We start from the raw sequence: 23,794 nt of genomic DNA on the forward strand, positions 1-23,794 counted from the left end.
ATTAATATACTGGAGATCCCTCTTGCAGATTATTGAAAACATTAAATAGAATTAGGTCAACACAGTATAAACAATTAATGGGGAGGGAACAATTAAGATTGGGAGGGAGCAATTAAGATTGCACAATGGGATGATTCAAAGCACGATTTATATTTTAAGACACTATTTCAAATGTATTATATCCCACTCAGCTATTTATAACAAGTTAAATATCTCACTATAGCTACATTTTCTAAATGCAATATCGTAATTTTTCTGCATACATAATTAAATGTAGACTAGAAAACATGCTGACAATCAGTCTTCCTCTGCAAACAAGTCCCATTCCAGCCTCTGACCAGAGAAAGGTAGGCACATCAAGTCTACTCCTCAGCACAAACTTTTAACCAGTTAATATTATATCTATTATTCTACAGATCTTCAAAATTACAAATCAAAATACAGAGAGATCTAAATTTGCACTGACAATCAAGAATTCAGCTCCTTTCAAAAGTCCTTCTGGAATTCTACAATGTGATCCTGTAATTCAAAGAGTGTTGAACAACATGCTAACAGTACTTTTAACTGGAAAGGTATTATTTAATATAAAGCTTAAATAACATTTAATCCACCTAGTCTATGAAAAACATCATTACCCAATTTATGCTCTGTTTTCCAGAATACTCACTTTCAGTACAACTTATCAACTCTCCTGTTCTTGATGATGACTACAGGTCATTAGAGACCTTTCAGAATAGAAAGCGCAGCAGCCAACTATTCCGGTTCTTAAAGCTATTTGTCAACCTATTGAAAATATGAAAATAATTTGTCTGAAGAAATGAACAATTAAAAATCAAGGTGAAACCAAGGATGAAAAGTCAGTCTGAAGATACATTAACTGTAAAAATAATACAGTCCATGCTATTTTATGCACAGTTGTTTATTCTTGTTCCATGTTTTAAAACTTGGACTCAGAAAAATCACAGGAAGTTTTGGGTTTTTTACCCTTTTTTTTTCCATTAAAAGCACCATAATTACACAGCTTGATTCAATCGTCCTTTTCCACAATCACTTCTCCATAAAGCACCCTTCTTCTCTGCCGCAGCATGTGGAAGTAGAGTTGTGGAAATACTTGACCAAAGCATAAAAGAAAGCAAATTAGATTAAAAAATACAACAGATCACATAATGAAAAAATACAATTTTGCAGAATGATGAACTGAGGAAAAATTATCTCATACAGTGCTGCAGTTGGTTAAGGTAAATAATAGAGTCTCTCAAACACTGCAGTGAATTACAAAGTAACAATTACTTAAAAGTCATACAAGGCTGCCTGAATGTATATCCTGTGTTCAAGGAACTTTGCTCCATCTCTCCTGGCACTGAGATCTATTATATTATTGTCCTGCTGATACATTTAATCCTTATATGTAATGGATAGAAAATGGGATTTATTCCTGAAGCATTAAGTTATATAAGCAACTGTAAAACTGTTAGTAAGTTATGATAGCTTAAGACATTTTTTTACTCATATAAATCTCTCGTTTGCCTTCATGATTTCTTGTGACAAAAAAAATCACAGTGTGTGTGCATACTGTGAAAGTCCATGTTTAAAGTCAACCTCTTAAAGGAATACCTTTTACGGATGCAGATCACAGATCCTTTTCACTTCAGTCTTCCTGCTTCTTAATGCCTCTCCCTAATCTCTTGCCTTGTTTCTAGCCTCATTGTCCAGACTATCTAAAATATTCTATTTGCCACGTGTGGTCTAGCCCCATCACAGTGCTGTATTTCAATCAGGTTGTTTTCTCCTTGCCTACACTGCTTAAGTACCAGTGGAAGTGACACTGGAAGTGACAGACTGGTAGTCTCTCTAATCTTAGTTCTGGTTAGCCAATTGATCTGTGGCTTCTGGTATCCAGAAGCACTAGGACAATCTGATTAAACCAGGGACTAAATTGTGTTCAGAGAGGTTTGGGAGGTGGATTACTGTGAATATTAAATCTGGGAGAATATTGCTTCAAGATTTTCCCAAGGATGCTCAAATGGTGATTTTCAGAGGTGAGAAATAAATGGATACTAAAGGCAATAAGAATAAGGCAAAACGCTAGCACAACTTGCAGGACAGTTTTTTAATCATTGCTTTGAAGTGGCAGAGGCAGTAGAAATTCCCTGCAACGCAATTACAGACATTTCTGTGTGTAACCAAAAGGGTTTTTTTTACTTCATCCATGTCTTAGAAATGTTTTTAGCATTCTCACTGAAATTTTTAAGATAGCTTAGGTTCTGAGACAGATGACAGGATGGAAACTTTCAGCCTAACCAATCAAAGCACAGCAAAACTTGGAACAACAGAAAGCAGGCTTTTATCATAGAAAGTGTTCAGCAAATTTAACTACAGGCAGTGTTTCTAGCATTGCTGATAATTATTATGTTCATAGCGTTACTACAGTTAAGTAATACTTACATGGCACATAGGAGCACATGACAATAATAAGGAAGTAATAGTAGTCAAAGGAGACATTGTATTTGTTGGGAAGTCTCAGCGAAAACATTCCTGTTTTCTTCACATAGGGTAAAGCAGCATATATGGTTAGCAGTTCACCTGCAACTCCAGCAGGATACAAAATGATAAAAAAGTTGTATCTGCATTAAAACAAAACAAAACAAAACAACAAAAAAAAAACAAACCAAAAGCAACAAAAAAGTAAACAAAACAAAACAAACAACAACAACAAACAAAACAAAAAACAGAAAACAAAAACCAAAACCTTGTGAGAAACACTCCATGAATTTAAAACTTCCTTTTGGTATTATTAGTTGCACAGCAACATATTACAGTAGTTCCTGCGCCAAAATCAAGGAGCGCATCCTGATTTGGCACAGAATACCAGTTTTGGTTAATCTGGATAGCGTTACTTAGGTTTACAGAGAATGCATTCCTCAGTTCTTTCATTTAAAACCAGTGAAGTATCAGAATGTTTGTATGCCTTTCTAATACTAAAGAGTAAAAAAAAATCTGCAAATTTGTAGTGTCCAATAATGTCGAGTTGTTTGGTTTTTTTTTTTAATTTACTGATTTTGTTCCTGTTGCCACCAACAGGATTCAGATTAGGACAGGATCCCAAATTCAGATGATCCCAAGTATGTTTGTCATAGTGCACACACACTGGGTCATCATTATGTATTATAATTTCTTTGAATATAATGAAAATGCTGAGAAATATCACAAGTCCATTTTACCCACTCCCACATGGGAAATCCAAATACGACTACATTTACCACTAATGGAGAGTGCCAGAAACTTATCAGATCCATTTTAAAATGGGAAGATGTTCAAATAAAAGGTGACGGCATTAAGTTTAAAGAAAATGTGGTATGAATGCCATAAGCCATATAGGTGGTGACAGAATGAAAAATTTAATCAATAGGGTTTGTGCTGTCATTCTGCACAGTGCACCATGGGGATGCAGTTTCTCCTAAGAAACAGCACTCGAGCTCATGCAGGGAGCAGCAATGAATGACAGCTGTCACACAGAGGGATAGGTACAGTGGGCACTCCATGACCAAAAGAGATGAGATCCGAAACAGCAGCAAACAAACACGAAGCCGTCCTAGGAGCAAACAGGCTCTGAGGACTCAGAGGCCAGAGAACAGACTGGAGGAGGTATAAGGAGCTGATGCCATGACCTACACAGTTTGTCTCTATGAAAAGATAGCACATTTTCAAATGTTTTGTGTATAGTATATTTCACCATATACCTCTGCTGTGAGAATGGCAGTTTTCCCCATTGTCTGTTATAAGGAAACAAGATTTCTATCATTCAAGATACACTGACTTGATGGCAAGAAGTGCAGCTGTCAATGCAGTACTTTCTGAATGCATTTCTCTTTCTGAAGCCCACATAAAAATTGATTAATCAAATCAGACCTGATTAATTTTAAGTTCGCCATTTAGTGGTTAAACATAACCAAGCCCACCACCTTAGGGATTAGCAAAAACACAATATATTATAAGAATGGACATAAATATCAGACATATCAAAGAAGTGCATTAGAAGCATCAGAACTGCGTTATCTATAAAAGAAATTAAAATAAAGAAACACATTTTTAAATGAGAGTTGCCTGTATTGAATATAGGTAAGATATTTTCCTTCTAATAGTGTCTGTCTGTCTTCCATGTATATTTTTCAAACAATGACTACAGAGAACACTACTCTTCCATTTAAGTCTGCGGATAAACTTGCATTCTCTGTAATGTATCTGATCTATTGGCCAAACCTAAGTATGCTTCAAAATCAAAGCAGTTTTGATATGGAACACACTTTTTATATGGGCTAAACTAAGTCAATATTTAGCTTCACTACATGAATATAGCGTTACAAAAGCTCTGTCAAAGTCTCATAAAGTAATAATATGCATAAGATTCAGTGACAACAACTCCCAGATTTTCAAAGACCTGCAATCCAAAAAGAATAGCACAGGTGCCTAATTTGGGGCACCTTAAGGAGTCATACTGTAAGTTAAAAGATGACTTCAAAGATAAAGAAAAACATTTAGATTAAAGCAGAGTTCAAACCATGAGACACAGAAAGCAAAGAACAAATCACATGCCAAAATCTCAGCTAAAATATTTTTAACACTTTAAACCAAGTAACAATGATCCCAAGTAGAGAAAGCAACTGACTTGCATTCTGCTGACACGTAACCAAAGCTCAAACGTCTGCTCTCCTGTGTGTTAGCTCAGCATGCGCAAAACTAGCGTGCACAGAACCACGAGAAACTGAAGTGCAAGACGTCTCCACCTGGCCCATTTAATGAAGTATGGCAAATGGTTCAGCAGGTTGAATGTGTAGAAGGAATAGCGAGTAATCTCTGTCACAGTCCATACGACCAGAAAAAGAATAACGCTCTCCTCATTCTGGATCTGCAGAAGTATAAAGAACCAACATTTTCTTCATCCTTAAGCTTCTTCTCTTGTGCAAACTGCAATAGACTTCTGTTCTAGATATATGGAACAGAACTAACATCTTGTAAAGAAAGAAAATTTTGGCAGAAAACTGATATGCTGAAACCATTACCATGTACGATTCTTTATCATACGTATTTACTAACACACAGACTTCTTGCAAGGTGATCAATCTGTATCCATTATGCAAATATTGAAATATAAAACCCTACAATTAAGCTTATTCCTTCTCTTTATTCTCTATCTGCATTTTCACTGTCAGTCTCTCTCTTTTTATTTGTGGTTGATTTACTTGTTTGTTTTCTTACTCCTCAAAAAAAGCAAGAGGAAAACAACACTACAGAAGATATGTTCCTTTCATAATCAGTTTTTACCTGTTCTGCATTTCACTACTCTGTCTCTTAGACTTTCTCATACTTTTTATCTTGCTTCTTCCTCACCATATAATCCATGAACCTTTAGAGAAAAGGAATTGCTTAGTATAATCTACTAGCTGGAAAGTGGTCACAGAAGATCAAATTTTGGAGATTCAGGAAGCTGTAAGATAGTTAAGGAGCTGGAACACATATGAATCACTAAATGAAGAGTAGTTGGTAGATCAGGAGCTTTGAGTAAACTCACTAAACAAGACCGTTTAAGATTTAAGTTCTGAGTCATTAAACTGCCTCATCAGGCTGTTGCTTCAAAACATCAGTTCTTTTTCACTCTAGGTGAACAAATAAACAAAAGTCCCCAACTACATAGAAGGCACATGGGGATCCATTACAAACACTACCTTCTGAGAAGAAGAATTACACGCAAGTAATTTTCTTTTCTTTAAAAGGAAAAGGATTTTGTAATATACTTCCATGCCTGAAGGCTTAAAAGCTCCAGGGATGTCTGTGAAATAAAATAAAGTAACATAAATTTTGTTAAAATTACAAAAAAGGGAAATGATGTTTTTAAATAAAATGCAACATGGTGACAAAGCTTAATACATCTCAGAGATGCTGAAAATGCACAACCCTGTCAAAAGTCAAGAAAAATTGTAAGTGCTCGTCATCTCATAAAATCGCACCCTCAAGGTGTCAGTCAAAGAAGGTGCACTTTTAGTGGAAGAATCTCACAAATATCACAAAAGAAAAGGAGATATAAAAATACTGCCAAAGTCACAAGTAGCAAGAACTAAAGTGCAAAGACATCCAAACAAATAAGCAAAGGGAAAGACAGAATTAGGCTGTTCTTTGTCTCATGCGATTAGAGACAAACATTGATAACCCAAACCTGGATTCATGTCACAGTGCTAATTCCAAGCAGAAGAGCTTTAAAGAAGTATGCAGAGAATTTCTATCAGCTGCCTTGCAAATCTCCACTCAAGCAGTGAGATCTAGGTCTGGCTATTATCACTAACATGCCTCTCACCACCTAAAGTGACCCTGAACATTCATGCCTGCTAAGCAATAACAGCATGAAATACAATCAGACATACATTCAGATGTGTTTTTTTTCCTCGCACACAACTTGACCTACTGTACTGAAGACAAGGGAAACAAAATAAATTACTGGATGTGCTAAAGATTTAATCCACTTCAGATAATAACAAAACAGCAAAATGCAGTGCTATATTCCAGCATTCATGTAAACATTCAGGATGAAAACTTGTTAACGTTTGAGACACCTTCCCTAAAGGGAAAAATGAAAAACATTTAGCTTACAGAAAAAAAAAAAAAAGAAAGAAAGGAAAAAAAAGAGCTACGAAAAGCATATTCCATGTTAAGGAAAGCAACAGTAAAGGAAAATACGAGGTGTAGAAAACGAGTCCTTTGTGAAAAGCAACAAAGGGATCTGACAACCGAGGCAGGTGCTGCGGTGTCCCCTGAGCAGAAAGGCACATGCCACCTGCTGGTGAGACAGTTTAATGGCTCAGCTTCTTAAGTTAAAGAAATTCAGGAGCACAGACTCAAAATCTATCACTTACACTATTCTTACACGACCTTCACAGACAGCAGACCTCAAACCTGAAGAGAATGTCCTATCCACTGGCTGTAAGCAGTCTGCGTTTCTATCTGCTAACGAACCATTAGACTGACGATAAATACCTACAGCCAGGCACTTAAACTATTGTCATTTATACAGGACCTTAAGTGGCACTGTGGCATGCTGGATGACTTGATATGTTTTTAATGAAACAATGCACTCTGCATGCCATCAAATGTTAATATTACCAGAACATTAAAATCTTGAGAACGTTCCTAAAATAAATTGCTAAATCACAACCATGTTCATCCAGGTAAATTCAATTTGAGACATATTTTCATTTAGATTAACTCAGTGAGTGCTAATTTAAGTTTCTGAAAGGGAATGGGAACACTGTAGATAGAACACCGTAGATTTGCAGGTAAATAATAGCAGTATTCATTGATCTCACTTAGGCATGATGCCAAACAGTGCTGATTCACGGCTAAGACCCAGATCCAGTCTCCTGGGTAAAAGCACATAAATTCTATCCTGCAACACCAAACTTTCAAAATCACACTCAAGTATGTAAGTATTCTCTGGAGGAATGTCATTAATTTTTGAATTGGTCTTCCTGGAAGTAAGAACTGTATTAATAGTTTCTCCTTAAAAACAATCGAAACATGACTCGCTCACGCACATACCTGTTTTATACTATGTGCAATGAACCACACCATGAAGATTCTTGAACTCACTTGGACCCCAGTCACAAGCACAGATGTGTGAACTATTCCTTAAAAGGAGAAACATGTTATCTCTGTTCCACAATTCACGTTCTAATTAGTTACAGGAGAAACTAAAACAAAGAACTCACCAACTGCACAGTGGACTACCTGTAAATAAAAATAAGTTAGAGGTTACTGACGTACAGTATGTTACTATCTACACTATAAACATGGCCTTTTGATATTTATGTAAACCTAGGTTTAAGTCTGAAGGAGATTTTTTTGTTGTCTCCAACTAACAGTCTTTAAAAGAAATACATGCTAGAGCCCTGGCAACCAATGCTGTGATGGGCTCAGAATCTGATCTGTGCAAACACATGCAAGAGATTTATTTTCCAATTAATTGTATCTATTACACATTTAGACACTTAAAAGCATTTATTTTTTTCAACTACTAAGCTCCCCTTCCATTATGTTACTCAATGAAGAATTCCGCAGGACAGTATGAAGGGAGTCATCTAACGCATCCTAAATGCATAGCAATTTTAAAATGTTCTGTATTCTTTATGACATAATAACATTACTACAATTTTGCCAATGAGATCTATGAAGCTTCAGATTTATTGTATTTTTCATTGCTTTCCATTATTTTGACAGATTTGAGTAAATTACTTATTGTGAAAGTTTAATGGTATAAAAGCCTATATACAGCTGGGCAGATGATTTTAATGGTTGCCTGAACCACACGTAGTAAAGAGATTGAGGAAAAAAAAAGGTTAAAGTGTAGACAGGCACTCTTTGTTACGCCTGGGAAAGAACCGTAAATGCTTAATACACCCAAGAGTTTCACTCCAGAGCTGTACCATAAACTGAGACCACTAGTGCACATGAAGAATACTTAGCACAACTTGAACAGACCCTGTTGAAATGGATTATTAACAAGTCCAGTACAAGGAATGAGAGAGAAGCTCACATGTCTGGAGATGGAGATACGTACTAAAGCTAGAGGTTTGATCTGCTGGCTGGAATGCCTTCAGAGATTTTGCCTTTTGAGGTAGAGATTCTCCACTCAAAGCAGTTCCCAGGCGGTGTTTGATTTAAATAAATATTAAAATTCAGTTTGAAAAAAATGTGTCAATTTGCTTCAACTAATCACTTCGCCCTGCCGAAAAAACTTATTAAATAATAAAGTTAAAAGGACTTTTAGTACTATTATAATATTTTTTGATCAAATTCAGGTGAATAATGTGTTTTGCCTATGATATGCAGCATCCAGTAAAGCAAACTAATGTTTAAAATTTACCTCAAGCAAAGCAAATGTCTGGAAAAATTTAAGCGTCTTTTGAACGCTTCTGAATAAGCCTCTATGTGTTCCTTTCTGTATATAATACCGCACCATGGCAATACCTAATACCAGCCACCTACAAAAGAAAGAGAATGGATACATTTCAAATTAGAATTCTAAAAATATCCATCCACTGTAAATAATTTAGTAGACTACCTTCTTCACAGAATATTTTTGCATTTTCATTTGTCAGTGTTCTTAGGAGTTTATTAAAAATATCTTTAGACATAAATATTATATAAAGTTATGTAAACATTACACTCTCTTATGTCTTTACTTGGAAAAGAATGGAGAATGACTTGTTTACCTTCAGAAGACTGACTTGAATCGAGGGGACCCTCCAAAACCACAGGTCCACCACACTTTTCACTAGCAATGACTACATATTTTTACTACTAAATCCTACTGCATCTTTACTGTGAATTACTGTTATTTGAAAACATGTGATGAACTCAGCACTGAAGCCCTTAAACTCATGATTTTCAGAACCAACTCGTGATCTGAAAGTTTCTGTTTGTGATTGTCCAAGTGAAGTTTCCGCTACGATTCACTTTTCACAAGTGTTGAAAAGTCATCTTTGAAAATGAGACTCTGATGTGCTGGAAGATGGGTTCTCTATGCTACTGGCTGCCAGAGGCAGGTATATTTAACTACCACATCGATGGTGTTGGCTAATTTTTTAATGTTTTTTAAGGGAACTGAACAATACTACCAATTGACAACCCTTCCTATGTAAAAGAAAAAAAGTAGCAGTATAATTTAATCAAATTGGAATTTGACATAAACTTAAATTGAGAACTCAAGTGGAAATGGAGACTAAAAAAAACCTTCTAAACTCGGGTGGGTTGATCCACATCACTCAGCCCAGACCCAGTACAATAACCTAAGGCATGTGTAATTCCTTCCACATAATTAATCCATATTTATGTAATTAAGATTTTCGAAATAGTGTACCATATGTTCCATGTTTAATGCAGAGCTACAGCACTTTCTTACAAATATCATACTAGCCTTGGAACTTCAGGTTTCAGTCTTCAAAGCCTAAGAAAGTGTAAAAATAATATAAACTTAGAGGCATAACCTGAGCTACGGAGGGCTATTTTGAGAGTTAAAGAGAGGGAGATACTGAATCAGCACCTAAGGTCAAAACTAATATGGTTTGATAATCTTCTGCAGACAAATAAAAGTCAGTGGTAAGTGTCAGTGTTCATTAGCAAATTCACACTTGGAGCATAAGGCTGGGAATTCAATGAAGTAACATTAACCTGCCAGCTAGAAAAGCATACACTGAATAAAAGCACTTTACAAAAGGTGCGGCTGCAATATATGAACGGGGTTGAGTATGTGTTCGGGATTCACAGATGCTAGTGAGAATAAAGCCACTGCGATCATACTCTTGGCTTTCTGCATCAGCGCTTGAACTCCTGCCTCGGCTGCAGCGCCTCAGTTTTGCTCTATGGGATTCAAGTGGCAGAGAGTGCACTCACTGGTAATCAAGGTAAAATTGTTCTCATGATCAGTGTCAGTCTGGAAGGTATGAAATTGTTCGTTCCTAGCTTTCTTTTAAGTATGTAGAAATTAATAGTTTATTGTGCTTTGTTTTGTTTTCCCCAGAGTTAGTGAACAGGAGAAATTTTCAATAAGTGACAATAGCTGCTTCAAGCACTAACAGCACAAACCTGAATGCTCTTATGATCTGTCATTCGAAACAAATACCCACTTTCCTCAAAGCAAAGCACAGCAGTAGGGAGCGACAGCTCGAACGAGCCCCCTGGGCTCGCACCGCTCCCTCCCCTGCCCGTCACCAAGCGCCCGCTGCCGCTGGGGACCACGCTCGGCTTTGGAAACCTCTACCCCGCCGGGAGCCGATCCGAGCTCCGCTCGCTCGGAGCCGGGGCGGACGGACCTGGCGGAGCCGCCACAGGTCAGCCGGGGCGTGAGCGCTCAGCGCCGGGCGCGGGCGGGAACCGCCGCCCGGACAGCTCGCCCCGAGCCCCCCGGCGGCACCGAGAGGCGCTTTCGCCTCCCTGCGGCCGGCAGCCCCTCCCGGGGAGGTGCGGGGGCTGTCCCGGAGGCGGGCGGTGGAGAGGTGGCAGCGGTGCGGGGGGACGCGGCCTGCGCGGCACCCCGGCCCGGCATTCCTGTCCCGGCTATACTTAACCTCCGCGGCGGGACCAGGGTGACGCGCCGGCGGCTGGCAGCGCTGCACCGTATTAGGCAATGCCGGGCAGGAGAGCGCTAGCCCCGCTGCCGGCGGCTCCCCGCGCCCCCGGCTCTCATCCCCGGCCGCCCCACGGCTGCGCCAGCGTCCCGGGTCCCCGGGAGCCCGCCTCGCCCCGGCCGCGCTGCACCGGCTGCCCCGCGCCCCGCCGAGGCGCCGCGCGGCCGGCCCACGGCGTGCCCGCGGCCGCTTACCCCGCGGTCATGGCGACGTTGTAGAAGATGAGCCAGGCCGTGGCCAGGGCGCCCAGTCTCCTCTTCTTGCCATTCTCCTTCTCCTCCACCGCGCCGTTGCCGCCTCCGTCCTCCTCGCTGGACGCCATGGTTCCCCCGGCCCGGGAGCGAGAGGCGCACAGCGCGGGGAGGAGGGGCTCCCTCCGCGGCGGGGCTGCGGCCGCGCTGACAGCCGGACCTCGCGCTGTCTCTCACCCCATCTGTCTTCCTCGAGGGCCGCTGCCCGCCGCCAGCTGCTCACATGGCGCTCGGCGCTCCTCCCTTCTCCTCGGCGGGGCTCCCCGGGGCACGCCAGGCCCCCAGGCAGCGGCGAGGCGCGGCCTCCGGGTGGGAAGGGCCGCGGCCCCCGGGCGGGGCGGGCGAGCTCGGCGGTGGCGGCCACGGGGGGTCCCTAGACGCCCCAGCCCTCACCCGCGGGCTCCGGGCGTCCCCCCGCTGTCCCGTGAGGCAGGACTCCGTGGGGCAGTACCGCGCCTCCAGCCGTGCTGGTGACCGGCAGGCAAAAGCAGCGGGTGTAGCCCACCCCCCGACAGTGACAGAAAATACCACAGACCTTGAGTGTGCCTGAGGCTGAACATCAGGGAGTCTGGTTAGAGACCAGCTGGTGGGAATATGCACAGATGGCCCCACCTCAGAGGCCCAACAGCCAGCGCGAGACCAGGGGAGAGGACACCTTCCAGTCTGGTAGGTCTCAGTAAATACCACCATCAATACACAACGAAGACTAAGGCCCACACCAGACATGGGGGAAAACTTCCACCAAGGGCCTGAGGAGCAGCCAGCTGGCATTTGAATATACGTGTTGTCTTGTAAGTCTGCTCCCCACATACACACACTGGAAGCAAAAGCAGCGCAGGGAGTGCTGCTGGGACTCACTCTGGAAGGGGAACAGCCTCAATGGGAGCTGTATTGGCCTTTCCAAGGTGCAGGCTGCACCTGCCATCCTGACACCTGGCTTGGTCTCTGCCAGCCCGGGGATGCTGTTTGCTGCTTTGGCCCGCATACACCTAGGCTTGGGCTTCCCATTTCCACAGCTAAGCATGGTGACAATGGCCACTCAACCCAAGCACCTCAAACATAGCCATATACAGACGCAAGAGTTACAGAAGTGGGTCAGGATGTATCTTTGAAATGCTACTTTGTCAGCCCTGAAAGACTGCAAGAGTCCAAGTCTATGTCCTTTAGGTTGGGGTAGGTCGTCTCAGTGTTTAAAACACCTACGTGGTCTCTGTTCGTGGGCCTTCAGACAAAAGATTAGTACGTGTGCCATACAGTAACTGTATCTCTCTTCCTCTCCTCACCAAACTAGATGTTCAGCTCTCAGCCTCAAAATGCACACTCATTGGCAACAGCAAATGTATAAAGAGTGCATGGAAAATGAGTACTTGGCAAAATGGCACCAGGTATATGCTAGCAGGATTGGTATTATGCATGCACAGGCACTTTCCATGGTCTAGTAGTCATAAATATAATGCAATTTGGGAATCCTATAGTTGAAAAATATAGACAGAATTAGTTACACACAGAACTGAATGACCTAATTCAGATGCTTTTGCCAACCTTATGCTTTGGAGGAAAGTGCAAGAAACTACATAGTGGGCAAATATGGGATAATCTGAGCCTAAATTTCATCTTAATGTAACAGTTATAAGTTTGGATTTAAACTCTGTTTCTTTCTAAGATACTTTCTATTTTTACTATTATAATTATGGATATTCCTGCCATATTATACCTTTTTTCCCCCAAAATGTCATTTATCTCTTAAAAACTTCCTACCTTTTTGGCTTTAACAAATCAACCACATACTGTGTGAAAAATTGTGGGTTTTTTTTCTCATTTAAAGTTGCCAACTTACGACTTCATTAACTGATAAAGGCTTTCTGAATTTAAATTATGATACACAGAGGAAGGCATGACCTGATATCAATTATTAATATTAGTTGTGGTTTTTAGTACTTTTGGCTATCATTTGCCATGTGTCTCTTGAGATTTTTCCACAGCAGATTTGAGGGAACAAATCCTGTTTGCTTTCTGAAGTAAACATTTTGCATTTTTAAATGGCTCCTTGGATGTTTTCCATGCTTTTGCACAGAATCTTTTGAAATGTGATAAGCAATGTTTGATATAGACTAATTAGAATTATTTTTTATTTTCTTTCCTACTATTTATTTGCTTAATCTTATTGATTTTGGATGCAGAAGTTATTTGTAATGATGACTAGGTTTGGCTTGTGTTGATCTAGCCAGTTAAGAGCTTATTAGTGAAGACAAGCAGCTCACTACTTTTGCTCTAATACTGCATTCTTTTATCTGTGAGCATACAATTTCTCTTGTGATCAAACTACCCATTCGCCCAGCTCATGAGAAATATCTGAAGATCCTCAAAATCCTTTCTGGATTTGAGTAAACAAAACGTTTTGTGTCATTTGCAAGTTTTGCCATCTCGTGCTTGTCTGCATTTCCTGATCATTTATGAATGTATTAAGCACAAAACTTGTTACAGAACTTTCACAAACACCCCACTGATTTCTTTGCGCAATAGAGAAAACTTGCTCTTTGTTTGTGTTTTCCGTGCTTTGATCCATGGAGACATTTTGCTCCTTAATCTAATTACTTCATATCCATGCTAGTTCCTGTGTGACAGTTTTTCAGCAGTGTTTTCAAAGTATGTTTGTCGTGTTAATAATTTTTTTGATCTGTTTTTGTAATTACGTGTTCCAGGAATTGCAATAAATTATTTGAAACTAATTCCTTTTGAAACTATTTTCCTTAACTTTTCCATAGTTCTTTTTAAAATAATTTCTGTCAATTTACCATATATCTATTTGTATCACTACAAGATCCTTTATTTAAATTTGATAAAATGTCAGCTATTTTCAAAGCATTAAGTACAGTATCTATGCTTAATTAGAAACACTGTACTTTTATTGTGGCAAAAATATTTCATCTAATATTTCAGCTTTGGCGGGCACCTTTTCTCCCAAAATCTCAAAATTATTCATCAGACGGATTTTGTCTCCATACAGAAATTTAATTAATGGAACTGAATAAACCTATGTATTATTTTCATTATCTAAATTAGCTTCTAAAATCAATTGTGACTGACAGACAAATTCAGCTCAACTTTGCTGTTATACAAGTACAGTCTAAAATCAAACTTCCTAATACATCTTGAGATAGTCAGATCAACATCTTTTGTACTGTCGGTCAGTGGATCTTTATGTTTCATATTAATTCTCAACCTTCACAGGTGGTTCTTCTTTATTCACTTGAGTTCCAAACCATCAACACTGCTCTACTGTTATTACAAAAATGAATGTTTTTTCTGGCCTTTTTCATGATTGATGTTATCAATATATATTTATTTTCTAGGTTCCTATTGCCAAGTAGATATTCAATACTTTATAAAGCTGAATGGGTTTTATTTCACATCTATTTCCAGAAACACAAGGTGAGGCTTTTATGAGAATGATTTTTTTATGCAGTGTTCTATAATGATTTAGGAAAAAAAATTACTTATCCAATATGGGAAAATTGCTATGAAATTAAAAATTGTAGTGCTCTGAAAATAATATAATGACTTATCCACTATCATAGGGGAAGGTCATCTACTATGAAATGCTGCAAGAATTACTTAGTATGAGTCCTGCACAATCATGAGATTAACTTTATACTTCAGAATAGTTAAATGCCAGATGATAACTTAAAATCCTAAAGAAAGAGAATTTGTTAAACAAAATAACAGCTGAAATTCTGTTTGTCCTTCTGCCCTGTCCTCACTTCATGTTCCCAACACACTTTGCAAGAACAAAGCGTTGAGACAACAGACTTATATATAGTACTTGCACACTATTTTAGGTTTATGATATGTAGTAATCAGTGAGGTATTCAAGGAAAACCACAAGTGAACAGAATGAAGCTATGTGTAAACGGAACAACACAGTGTTTACACACTTTTTGTGAATTCATCCAGGTGTATCTAGTATTTTATTTACTACTCTAGGAACAGGAGAGAAGATGCTTTCGAAAGACATGGTGCAGAATGAATTGTGTAAGTCTTGTGTGAAGACCCAAAAGATGTCTTTGTATTTGGCACATCTGAAGCAGCTGGAGTTTTGCACTGCTACTGCAAGATAAAAGATTCATATTCGGCCTCTGACTGTAAAGTTCAGTAGCCAGTGAAGGAAAACAGGCATCATGAGCAAAAGCTGAAGGGGAAGTTTATATTTCTGTTATGAATATACAAATATTCTGGTGTGAACACTTAGAAGTCTTTGTGTGAAAACTATTGATTCTATACACCTGAAAAGCACTGGTATATTTATTTTATGTTCTGAAAAGCACTTGTTTGAGATGCCCTTATGTATTTTTCTATTTAATCCTCTTCATAAGCAAAACTATAACCCAAACTGCAATGTTGAAGGACACACATGTTAAAAGGAGGTGACTATCCTGCTCATCTGAGTTTGTTTTATCCAAACTCAGTGTACTTTTTGCTATAATAGACTAATGGGACTCTGTATAATAATTATTTTCTTTATGGGATATTTTGTACTGAACAACTGCTTAACTCTCCTGACATTTTGTTGCATTGCTAGGCTTGGATAGATTTATGTATAGACCAGTCTCACAGACTGTAATCTGTGCAGTCAGCACTTTGCACACTACACAGACTGGCTGTATCTTGAAGTTAACTCCATTCTAATGTTCTAATTATATAGTTATACATATAGAATGCTCAATACTTAAAATTAGTATCATTAACTTCAATTGTAGTGTTCACATAAGTAAAATAAAGTGCATGTTGAAAATTAAATGATAGCCTAAGATATTATTAAATTCTCTTACCTATATTATGCAATAAATGTAATATTTTTCTTAAAGAAGCTTTGCCACCTTGCCAACAGATATCAGGCTTTTTTTTTTTTTTCTTTTTTTTCCATAGGGTTTCCCAAAACACACTTTAATAAAATTAAAATACCTTCTGATTCTCAGTGTATTTCAATCATAACTTGCTTGTGTGACACTACGGTTTCTATAGAGTCGATGGCTTCCATTATTAGTTTCAGAGCACACACAATCTTTACTTGTTATTTAGTTTTGCTTCATGGACTTGAGTTAAAAAGGGCTCTTTATCAAGGGAGTAATGTTCCAATATAACTCCCATGATGGTCAGTGGAAGTATTTCTATTTCTTTTCTTAGAAGAGTGGTGGAGAATGAAAAGATTAATTTTAACCTCATCATTGGTTGAAAGCTGGTCTGAGTTATCAGCAAGAAAGAGTGACCATATTGGGTGCAGTCAGTTTGGCCACACTGAAGAACAGGTGTTGGTGCCAAAAAAAAACCCTAGGACAAGTGGTTCCCCATAGCAGTGTCAGGACACTGGCACAGAGTGATGCTCCTGCCAGCATCCCCAGGGACGTCCAGGCACCCAGAGGTCCCAGCAGCTCCCAGATTATCTGCTTCTTACAGGTATATCACAATACATCACTATAAGCTTTACTTCACTATAAGCTTTACTAAAGCAAACTGAATAAACACATCTTTGTGTTTGACTTTGGTGACTTGTTATCCAAAAGTATTTAACAAAACTGCAGTGCCAACAGATGAAATATTACTTCATGTGAGCAGGTTGGCAAGTACTGCTTTGGACACAGAATGATTGAGGAAGATACAAACCCTTGTTTCTGGCATCTATATGTGCAAATATTTACTAGAAAGTGGCATGTTGCAATTTTTAGTGTGGCCAGAGCAAACTGAATTGTTTTATAAAGTTCATTATTTGAATACCTGCCTAGTTCTAAAGTCACATAGATTTGAGGGAACTCCAGTTATATGCTTCATATAATCCTACTTGCATACTTCATAAATATTAAGGCCCAAAATGACAATTCAATAATTTTAGCCTGACTTCTTGTATAATAGAGGACACAGACTTACTGTATTGATATGCTTCTTATATTCTCTTTATATAAAGAAAAAGATAGGAATGCCATAAGTAAGCCATGCAACTTGGACACTTGCAAAATTTTAGGACAACAAAATAATAGATAGGAAGTAAATCACTGTAGTCCAGTACTTAGAACATTTACATGTGATTTGTGACTGGGAAAAAATTTGTCTTAGTCATATCATTGTGTTATGCAGTACAGCATCTTGTATGCCATCCAAAACATCTTGTACTTGCCCTGTCAAAGACAAAGTTGAGATTAAATGGACTGCTGGCCCTTTCTCTATTCCGAACCTTCCTCTTTTCCTTTGATTTTCTTTTCTACCCAGCTTTCAGTTCTGAAAGCAATGTACACTGTGGACTATAATGAAAATGCAGTCAAAATAGAGGTCAGTGTGACTGATCCTTGAGACAACAGTTGGTCTTCCTATCTGTCTCCTTATGAAAAGTGTACTGGCCTGACTTTTTCCTGGAGTTATGCACCTTATCTTCACAGTGCAGCAGCTAGCACACTAATATGTGCTAAAATAAATGGGGTTGTCAAGCATAGTACTTCTCCAGTAAACTGGAGCTGCAGTGGACTTCTCCTTCATGGCCATAATGTTTTTGTCTTCCTCTGAAAAATATGCTTGTCTAATGCAGATGTACGTCAGCTGAGTGATTGTAAAAAATACAAGAACTTGTCTAGCAGATGGTCATTTATAAGCTGCTGTTCCTAAGTACCCTTTCCTACAGAAGACTATAAGGAAATTATTTATTGTATATCATCAGAATCTGTAACTAACCTTGGTATGGAGAAACCCTTGTTATAATTTAAACATAAGTAATAAATTATATAAACAACAAAATTCAACAGTTACTTTAGCAAATTCAGAAGTATGTCACATCTTTAAAATCCAGGATGTGACTTGCACTGGCAATTAACTGAGTACAAGGATTTATCACTTAGCAGTACCTGAACAACAGTACTATATAAAAAATGAAGTGTGCAAAGAAAGAAGACATGTCCATACCACTCATCTGAGACTGCTTATTTTGGACACAAGTAGCACATTTTTTTAAGAAACACCCTACCTAAAACTTGCTATAAGGCTGTCTAGAGACAAGTGCTAAGTCAGAGTACTGCTGGGCAGATAAGCTCCTCTGTGAAACCAGTAGAGCCAGACTGTTGCAGAGGCCATCTTTGGCAGGAGGTCTGAAATAGAACAGATGAATAATCCCCTGGACATGCCTGTTTTTCTTGACCTAGTCTGGTGGAGTCCCCAGACATGCCTTCCCACCTCTTCCCTTGCCTGGGGTGTAATTGCAAGGTGAGTCAGATGAGTGACATTATCCAACAGGGAACTTTCTGCAGTGAGGCAGTTTTCAGCTGGATCAGCTGATTGTGCAGCCACAAATGAATTGGATTCAATTCCAAATCTAATATGAGAAATGTGATGGCAGCACATAGTTGTGGGCACAGGGAGTGTAGCATTGCTACATTCTCTATCAGCTGCAGTTACCATGAAATGAGATGCAATTTGAGACTACCTTTGAACTAGATTCCTTACTTTCAGATAGCTAACTTAGGCAGCACAAGTCCCATTTCAAATGCAGTGGGAAATAATACAATAATTTTGAACTACATCCAACAAAGGAAGTTTAACACACCTTTCTTTTTTTTTTTTTTTTAACAGCATACTCATTCCACTACTCACACATAAGGTGGAAAAGCTGGTTTCTGTAGCCATCTGTGCCTGAGAGGAGAAACCCCACACGTAGGGGAAGAGCGCTCTAACCACCACCCATTTCTGTGCCATGGAAGAATGCTGGAGCCGCGGGACAGGGCAAAGAGGGAGATACAATATAGGCCACAGTATTCGAAGGACTCTTGCACTTCACACTGTGTTCAACAGAAGAAAAATTGTTATAGGAAGAAAATATGACTCATGACTACAGAGCCTTAAGATGCTCCCCAAGTATAGACTACCTTTTAAAAATGCTGAGTAATGGGTCGTGTGGGAAGTGAAGCTGGGTTGGAATCCTTTTAGGCTGAAGACAGTCTAAAACCCCAGTTGCCCACATCTCTTGCATTTGGTCTTGCTGCAGGACTGCTGCACAAAAGCTCTGCCTGTTTTGAAAGTATTCTTACAACTCGTTATGAAACCCATCAGAGGGAAGGTTGAAAAAGGAGGGGATAAAACAGGCTCTGAGAACATCTACCATATGTCTTTTGTGAATATAATGGGAAATTATGAATGGCAGGAGGTAAAGCATCCTCTGAGAATACCTAGCAGATGTTGTTGAGTTGAGGCAGAATCCAAAGAAAATACATAATTCCTTAAAAGTAGGCAGTCCTAAGCAGTAGATCAATGCTGACCTACATCAGTTGCTGAAAACAGTTGTTGTGGATAAGGAAAGCAGCAGAACTCGAGATCTGGGAAAAATATTAGTAAAATAAGGAAGTGTCTAGTGACCATAAATCCCCATGGGAAGGGGTCTGATGTGCAGTTTTCATTTGATGTGTCAGAAGTAAGCCTAATGCATGCAATCACATTCATTATTGAGTGTGGTTAGTGCTATTGATTGCATCTAATGTTTCTGCACTGCAAACAGTAGTAGTGTCTTTTCAATTTCTTGTCTGCACTCTTGTAATGTGCCCATGCTGCTCTTTGAGGTGTCTATGACTCTTCCCTCACGTGTGTGCATGTGCCCTTTTTTGCTTAATTTGCAACTCAGCTAGTTCAGAGAAATTAAAGAGTACTAAAAGTCCTTAATGATATGACTTGAGTTTTATGGGCCTGCATGAATAGGCAGAACCTGTAATATCCTATGAATCAAATCATTATTGTGGGATACATCCCACTGAAGCCAACAAGATACTCATACAAAGTAAAGCAGCAAGATACATCTGTGCAGCTGAAGGCCACGGGATATTCAAGGCCCTGTGAACAACTGGGAGCTACTGATCCCAGCAGGATCTAACCGTGGCGAAGCAGTCAGGCTCCCGTGCTGTGCTGGGAAAGATGCTGTCATAACCACCATCCCGCGCCTTCGCTGTCTGGCCATCTACTCCAGCAGCACGACGGCGTTAACAGTGGGAAGATTCAGTCAGCCCGTTGTATGGGGAAGCTCTGAAAATTGTCTATAGGGAGAGAACGTGCCTGGGGACAAAACTGCTTCACCTCCTAACTAGGGTGGCACGAAAGGGCTCAGCTGAACTAAATAAACTCCCGCCTTGAGCCGCCCTGCCGGCCCTAAGCTGCCTGGCCTGGGGTGGCGGGGGCGGTGCCGGTGCCACCCTGAGCCGGGTGGCAGGCGAAGCCGCGCCAGGCGGGGCACCCGCCGCTCACCCACCTGCCGAGGGCCAGGCACGGCTCGGGCCGCGGGTGCCTGCGGAAAGGGCCCGGGGGGCCCTCCAGCTCCACGGGCGCTGGGGGCTGCGCCGCGGGCTGGAACCGGGGCCGGCTGGCGGAACCGGGGCCAGCTGGCGGAGCCGCCGCCGTGAGGAGGCGGGCTCAGCCGCGGTTTCCCAGCATGCTGCGCGCGGGGGGCCGGCTCCCCGGGCCTGGGAGGGGGCGGTGGCGGCGGAGGTACCCGGGGCGGGAGGAGGAGCCGCCGCTGCCGCCGACGGCTTCTTGCTCCGCCGCCGCGCTGCCGGGAGGGCTGGCCGCGCCGCGCCCCCGCGATGCCGCTCTTCGCCACCAACCCCTTCGACCAGGATGTGGGTGAGTGGCTGCCGAGGCGCTCCGGCTCTGCGCGGCTCGGCCCTTCGCCCCGGCCTCCCCCCGAGGTAACCCCGCCGCCGGCCCTGCCTGCGACCCCGCGCCCGCTTCCGCCCCGGGCTGCTTGCCCGCTCTCCGCCAAACCTTTTGCTGCTGGGTTCGCTGGCCCTTGGCGGAGAGCTGGGGGCAGCAGCGGCGGCCCGGCCGGGCCGGCGGTCACGGTGCTGCGGGGAGCGGCCGGGCCGGGGGCGCCTCTTGGCAGCGAGCGGCGGCGGCTGCGGCCTGGTCGGTGGCAGCGCGGGGGCGGCGGGGCCGCTGCGGGCCCGGCCCGGCTTGGCGGGGCGGGCACGGGGATGCCTGTGGGAGACACACTGGCCTGCTTGGCAGAGGTAACGTTGCAGCGTAGCAGAAGTAGTGAGAGATGCTGGAGCGTTGCTGGAAGGACGAAAAGTAAAAAAGCAGTGTCTGCAATTGCCTCCCAGGCAGGCATGAGAAAATCGTCGAAGCGTTTTGTGTTCAGTGCTTTAAAGTGAATTCCTGTGGGAGCTTTCTTTTTCCCTTTCGAGTGAAACTTGACGTGCTGTGATCAGGTTTCATCCTCACCTTGCTTGTTCCAAGGCCAGCCTAGATGGAGAGGAAATGCCTGGCTTTTACTTGACAAAAATTATGCTTAATGCTGATGTATCCAAACTGAAGGTAAAATATCATATAGGCAGTTAAAAGATTGTTTTGCACGTCTCACTTGTGATTGTGTAATATGATTTATTTCCTACCTGCTGCTGCTGTCTGTTTTACTTTGATAAAAGCTTCGTCTGGGAAACGGCATAATATAGAAGGACTTTTTTCTCACACTTGGAGAGTATAGCACTGTATATGTTTCTTGGAATTAATTTCTTTACTAGCCTTGTAGATTTCAGCTACAAATACATTGTTTCTTTACCAACTTTAGAAGTCAGGGCTCCAATGTAATTCTTCCAGCTCTTTGAGAATAAACAACTCAAAACTGGTTGAAAAGAATGCATCTTTTTCTGGGGAAGGGGTTCAGGCATAAACAAAGGACTGTGACACAAATTCTATATGTATGTTATCAGGAATTCTTAGTCTGTTTCATCTTCGTATAGCACAGGTTGATTTTCTTCCCATTCTGAGCAGTTAAGAACACTTTTCCACTGAGAAGTGGGCTTCAATTTATAATTTCTTTGGTGGTGAAGCTGACAATTTTGAAAAGTAGTGAATAATTTTTCCTAATTGTTTCTCTGTATTCTAATGTAATTTGGCAGTTGAAAATGAGGAAGAGATTACGCTGCTGGCCAGTTTTCTGTGGACCATTTCAGCACTGAAACTTCGATAATATTATTTGTGAGAATGATTTGAGTTAATAAGGTTAAAAAGTGATAGCTGAGTTTCTGGCAAATGTTCGCTTTTTACCTCCTAAGGCCACTGTCTAGCAGTGAAGATCAGACTGCTTGAGGAGGTTCCTCTAGAGCTACGTCTGATGCTTGTCTTCATAATACAGGGTAGTAGCTCCCAACTGTTACTTTTGTGGGTTATTTGCTGTTTTATAGGTGCAGAGAATGCCAGCATCTTACCTGCTGTGCTTGCCTAGTACCGTCACCAGTAGATATTTTTCAAAAGTATTATTCTGTATACTGTGTGAGCACAGGGGAATAACCACTCATTCCCAAATTGTTGTTGGAAGAGCAGACAGTGGGCAATGGGCTAATTTTCACCAGTAAACACAGTCTCTTTCCATTGGGCCCTTCCGTGGTGTCCTGAGAGAGATCGAAGGAGCAGCCGGCTGTGCAGTTGGTAGCAGCCCACTTTCAGGAGCCTGCTGCCTTTATCCATCACTTAACTGGATTTGTGCCAGGGAGACAGGAATGGTGAAGTCTCCAGGAAAGTGTCCCTGGGCTTTTCTTCCCAAGTCCCCTTGGGAATGTGCTATTATCTGGATGAACTTCTTGGCAGGTTTTACAAGATAACGTCAGCTGTAAAGTAAGCTCTCGTGTTCTCGGGAAACTTCCAAAAGTTGTCAAGTAGTAGTGTTATTTTTCTGTTCTTTTCTCCGAGTGCGAGTTGAGTGCTCTGCTTTTGTTCTTGTCCAGCAAGAAACTTTTCTTTTGAAAATCAGATTCCTGAAGCAGGAAGGCAGTAAATAACTATTCTTTATATTAATTTGGACATTGGTGTTGTTGATAGTGTTGCTGTGATAGCTGGACAGCTAATCAGTACTGTGTAATAGTTGGAAATGATTTTGGAACCATTTAGGGTGATGAATTGCATAGAACACATCTGGAACTGAACTATTTTCCATTGTTTTGAGGAGCATAAGTATCTCTAAGTTGAGAAGGAGAAATTTCTCACTTTGGCTAGCCATCAGCATTTGGCTAGTCCTGTTAGCATGCTCCTGCTGTGGAACCTGGTCACCCATAATAGCTTACCATTTAGTGTCAACTTTGTACAGAGATTTTTGAGGGCTGCACCTCCTCTTTAGGTATGTTAGGCAAAAGAATGTTGCTTAAGACTACCGTTAAACGAATAATATTAAAGAATGCTTTAAGCTGCCCAGAGATTTGGGGAGGTAGACCATTGTCATTCTCAAAGAGTCTCAAATCTCTGGATGAATCCCAAACAGTTTTTGTTTTCTGAACTCTTCTTACCATATTTAGGAGTATTTCAATGCGAAGGGATACTAGTTGGTGACACAAGTTGGTGTGGATTTTTACAATCAAG

General features: G+C 41.0%; 2 protein-coding genes across 2 annotated transcripts in view; one reads left to right on the plus strand and one right to left on the minus strand.

Annotated features, from left to right (window-relative positions):
• Positions 1-1,027: 1,027 nt before the first annotated feature.
• On the minus strand, positions 1,028-11,506 carry HACD1 (3-hydroxyacyl-CoA dehydratase 1; the record flags this gene model as incomplete). The annotated part of the gene is made up of 7 exons (XM_080339854.1): positions 11,369-11,506; positions 8,912-9,029; positions 7,758-7,776; positions 7,588-7,676; positions 4,785-4,906; positions 2,446-2,624; positions 1,028-1,110 (listed from the first exon to the last, which is right to left on the minus strand). The coding sequence occupies exons 1-7, from the start codon at positions 11,494-11,496 to the stop codon at positions 1,028-1,030; spliced, it is 738 nt and encodes a 245-aa protein (XP_080195980.1). The 5' UTR covers positions 11,497-11,506.
• A 9,412-nt stretch (positions 11,507-20,918) lies between these two features.
• The window catches only part of STAM (signal transducing adaptor molecule), a 31,894-nt gene continuing 29,018 nt past the window's right edge, over positions 20,919-23,794 (plus strand). The window contains exon 1 of the mRNA XM_080339688.1: positions 20,919-21,064. Coding sequence (XP_080195814.1) covers positions 21,025-21,064 — 40 coding nt within the window. The 5' untranslated portion in view covers positions 20,919-21,024. The remainder of the gene's footprint in view (positions 21,065-23,794) is intronic.

This window comes from Nesoenas mayeri (genome assembly GCF_963082525.1).
Source record: "Nesoenas mayeri genome assembly, chromosome: 2".
Taxonomy (NCBI): domain Eukaryota; kingdom Metazoa; phylum Chordata; class Aves; order Columbiformes; family Columbidae; genus Nesoenas; species Nesoenas mayeri.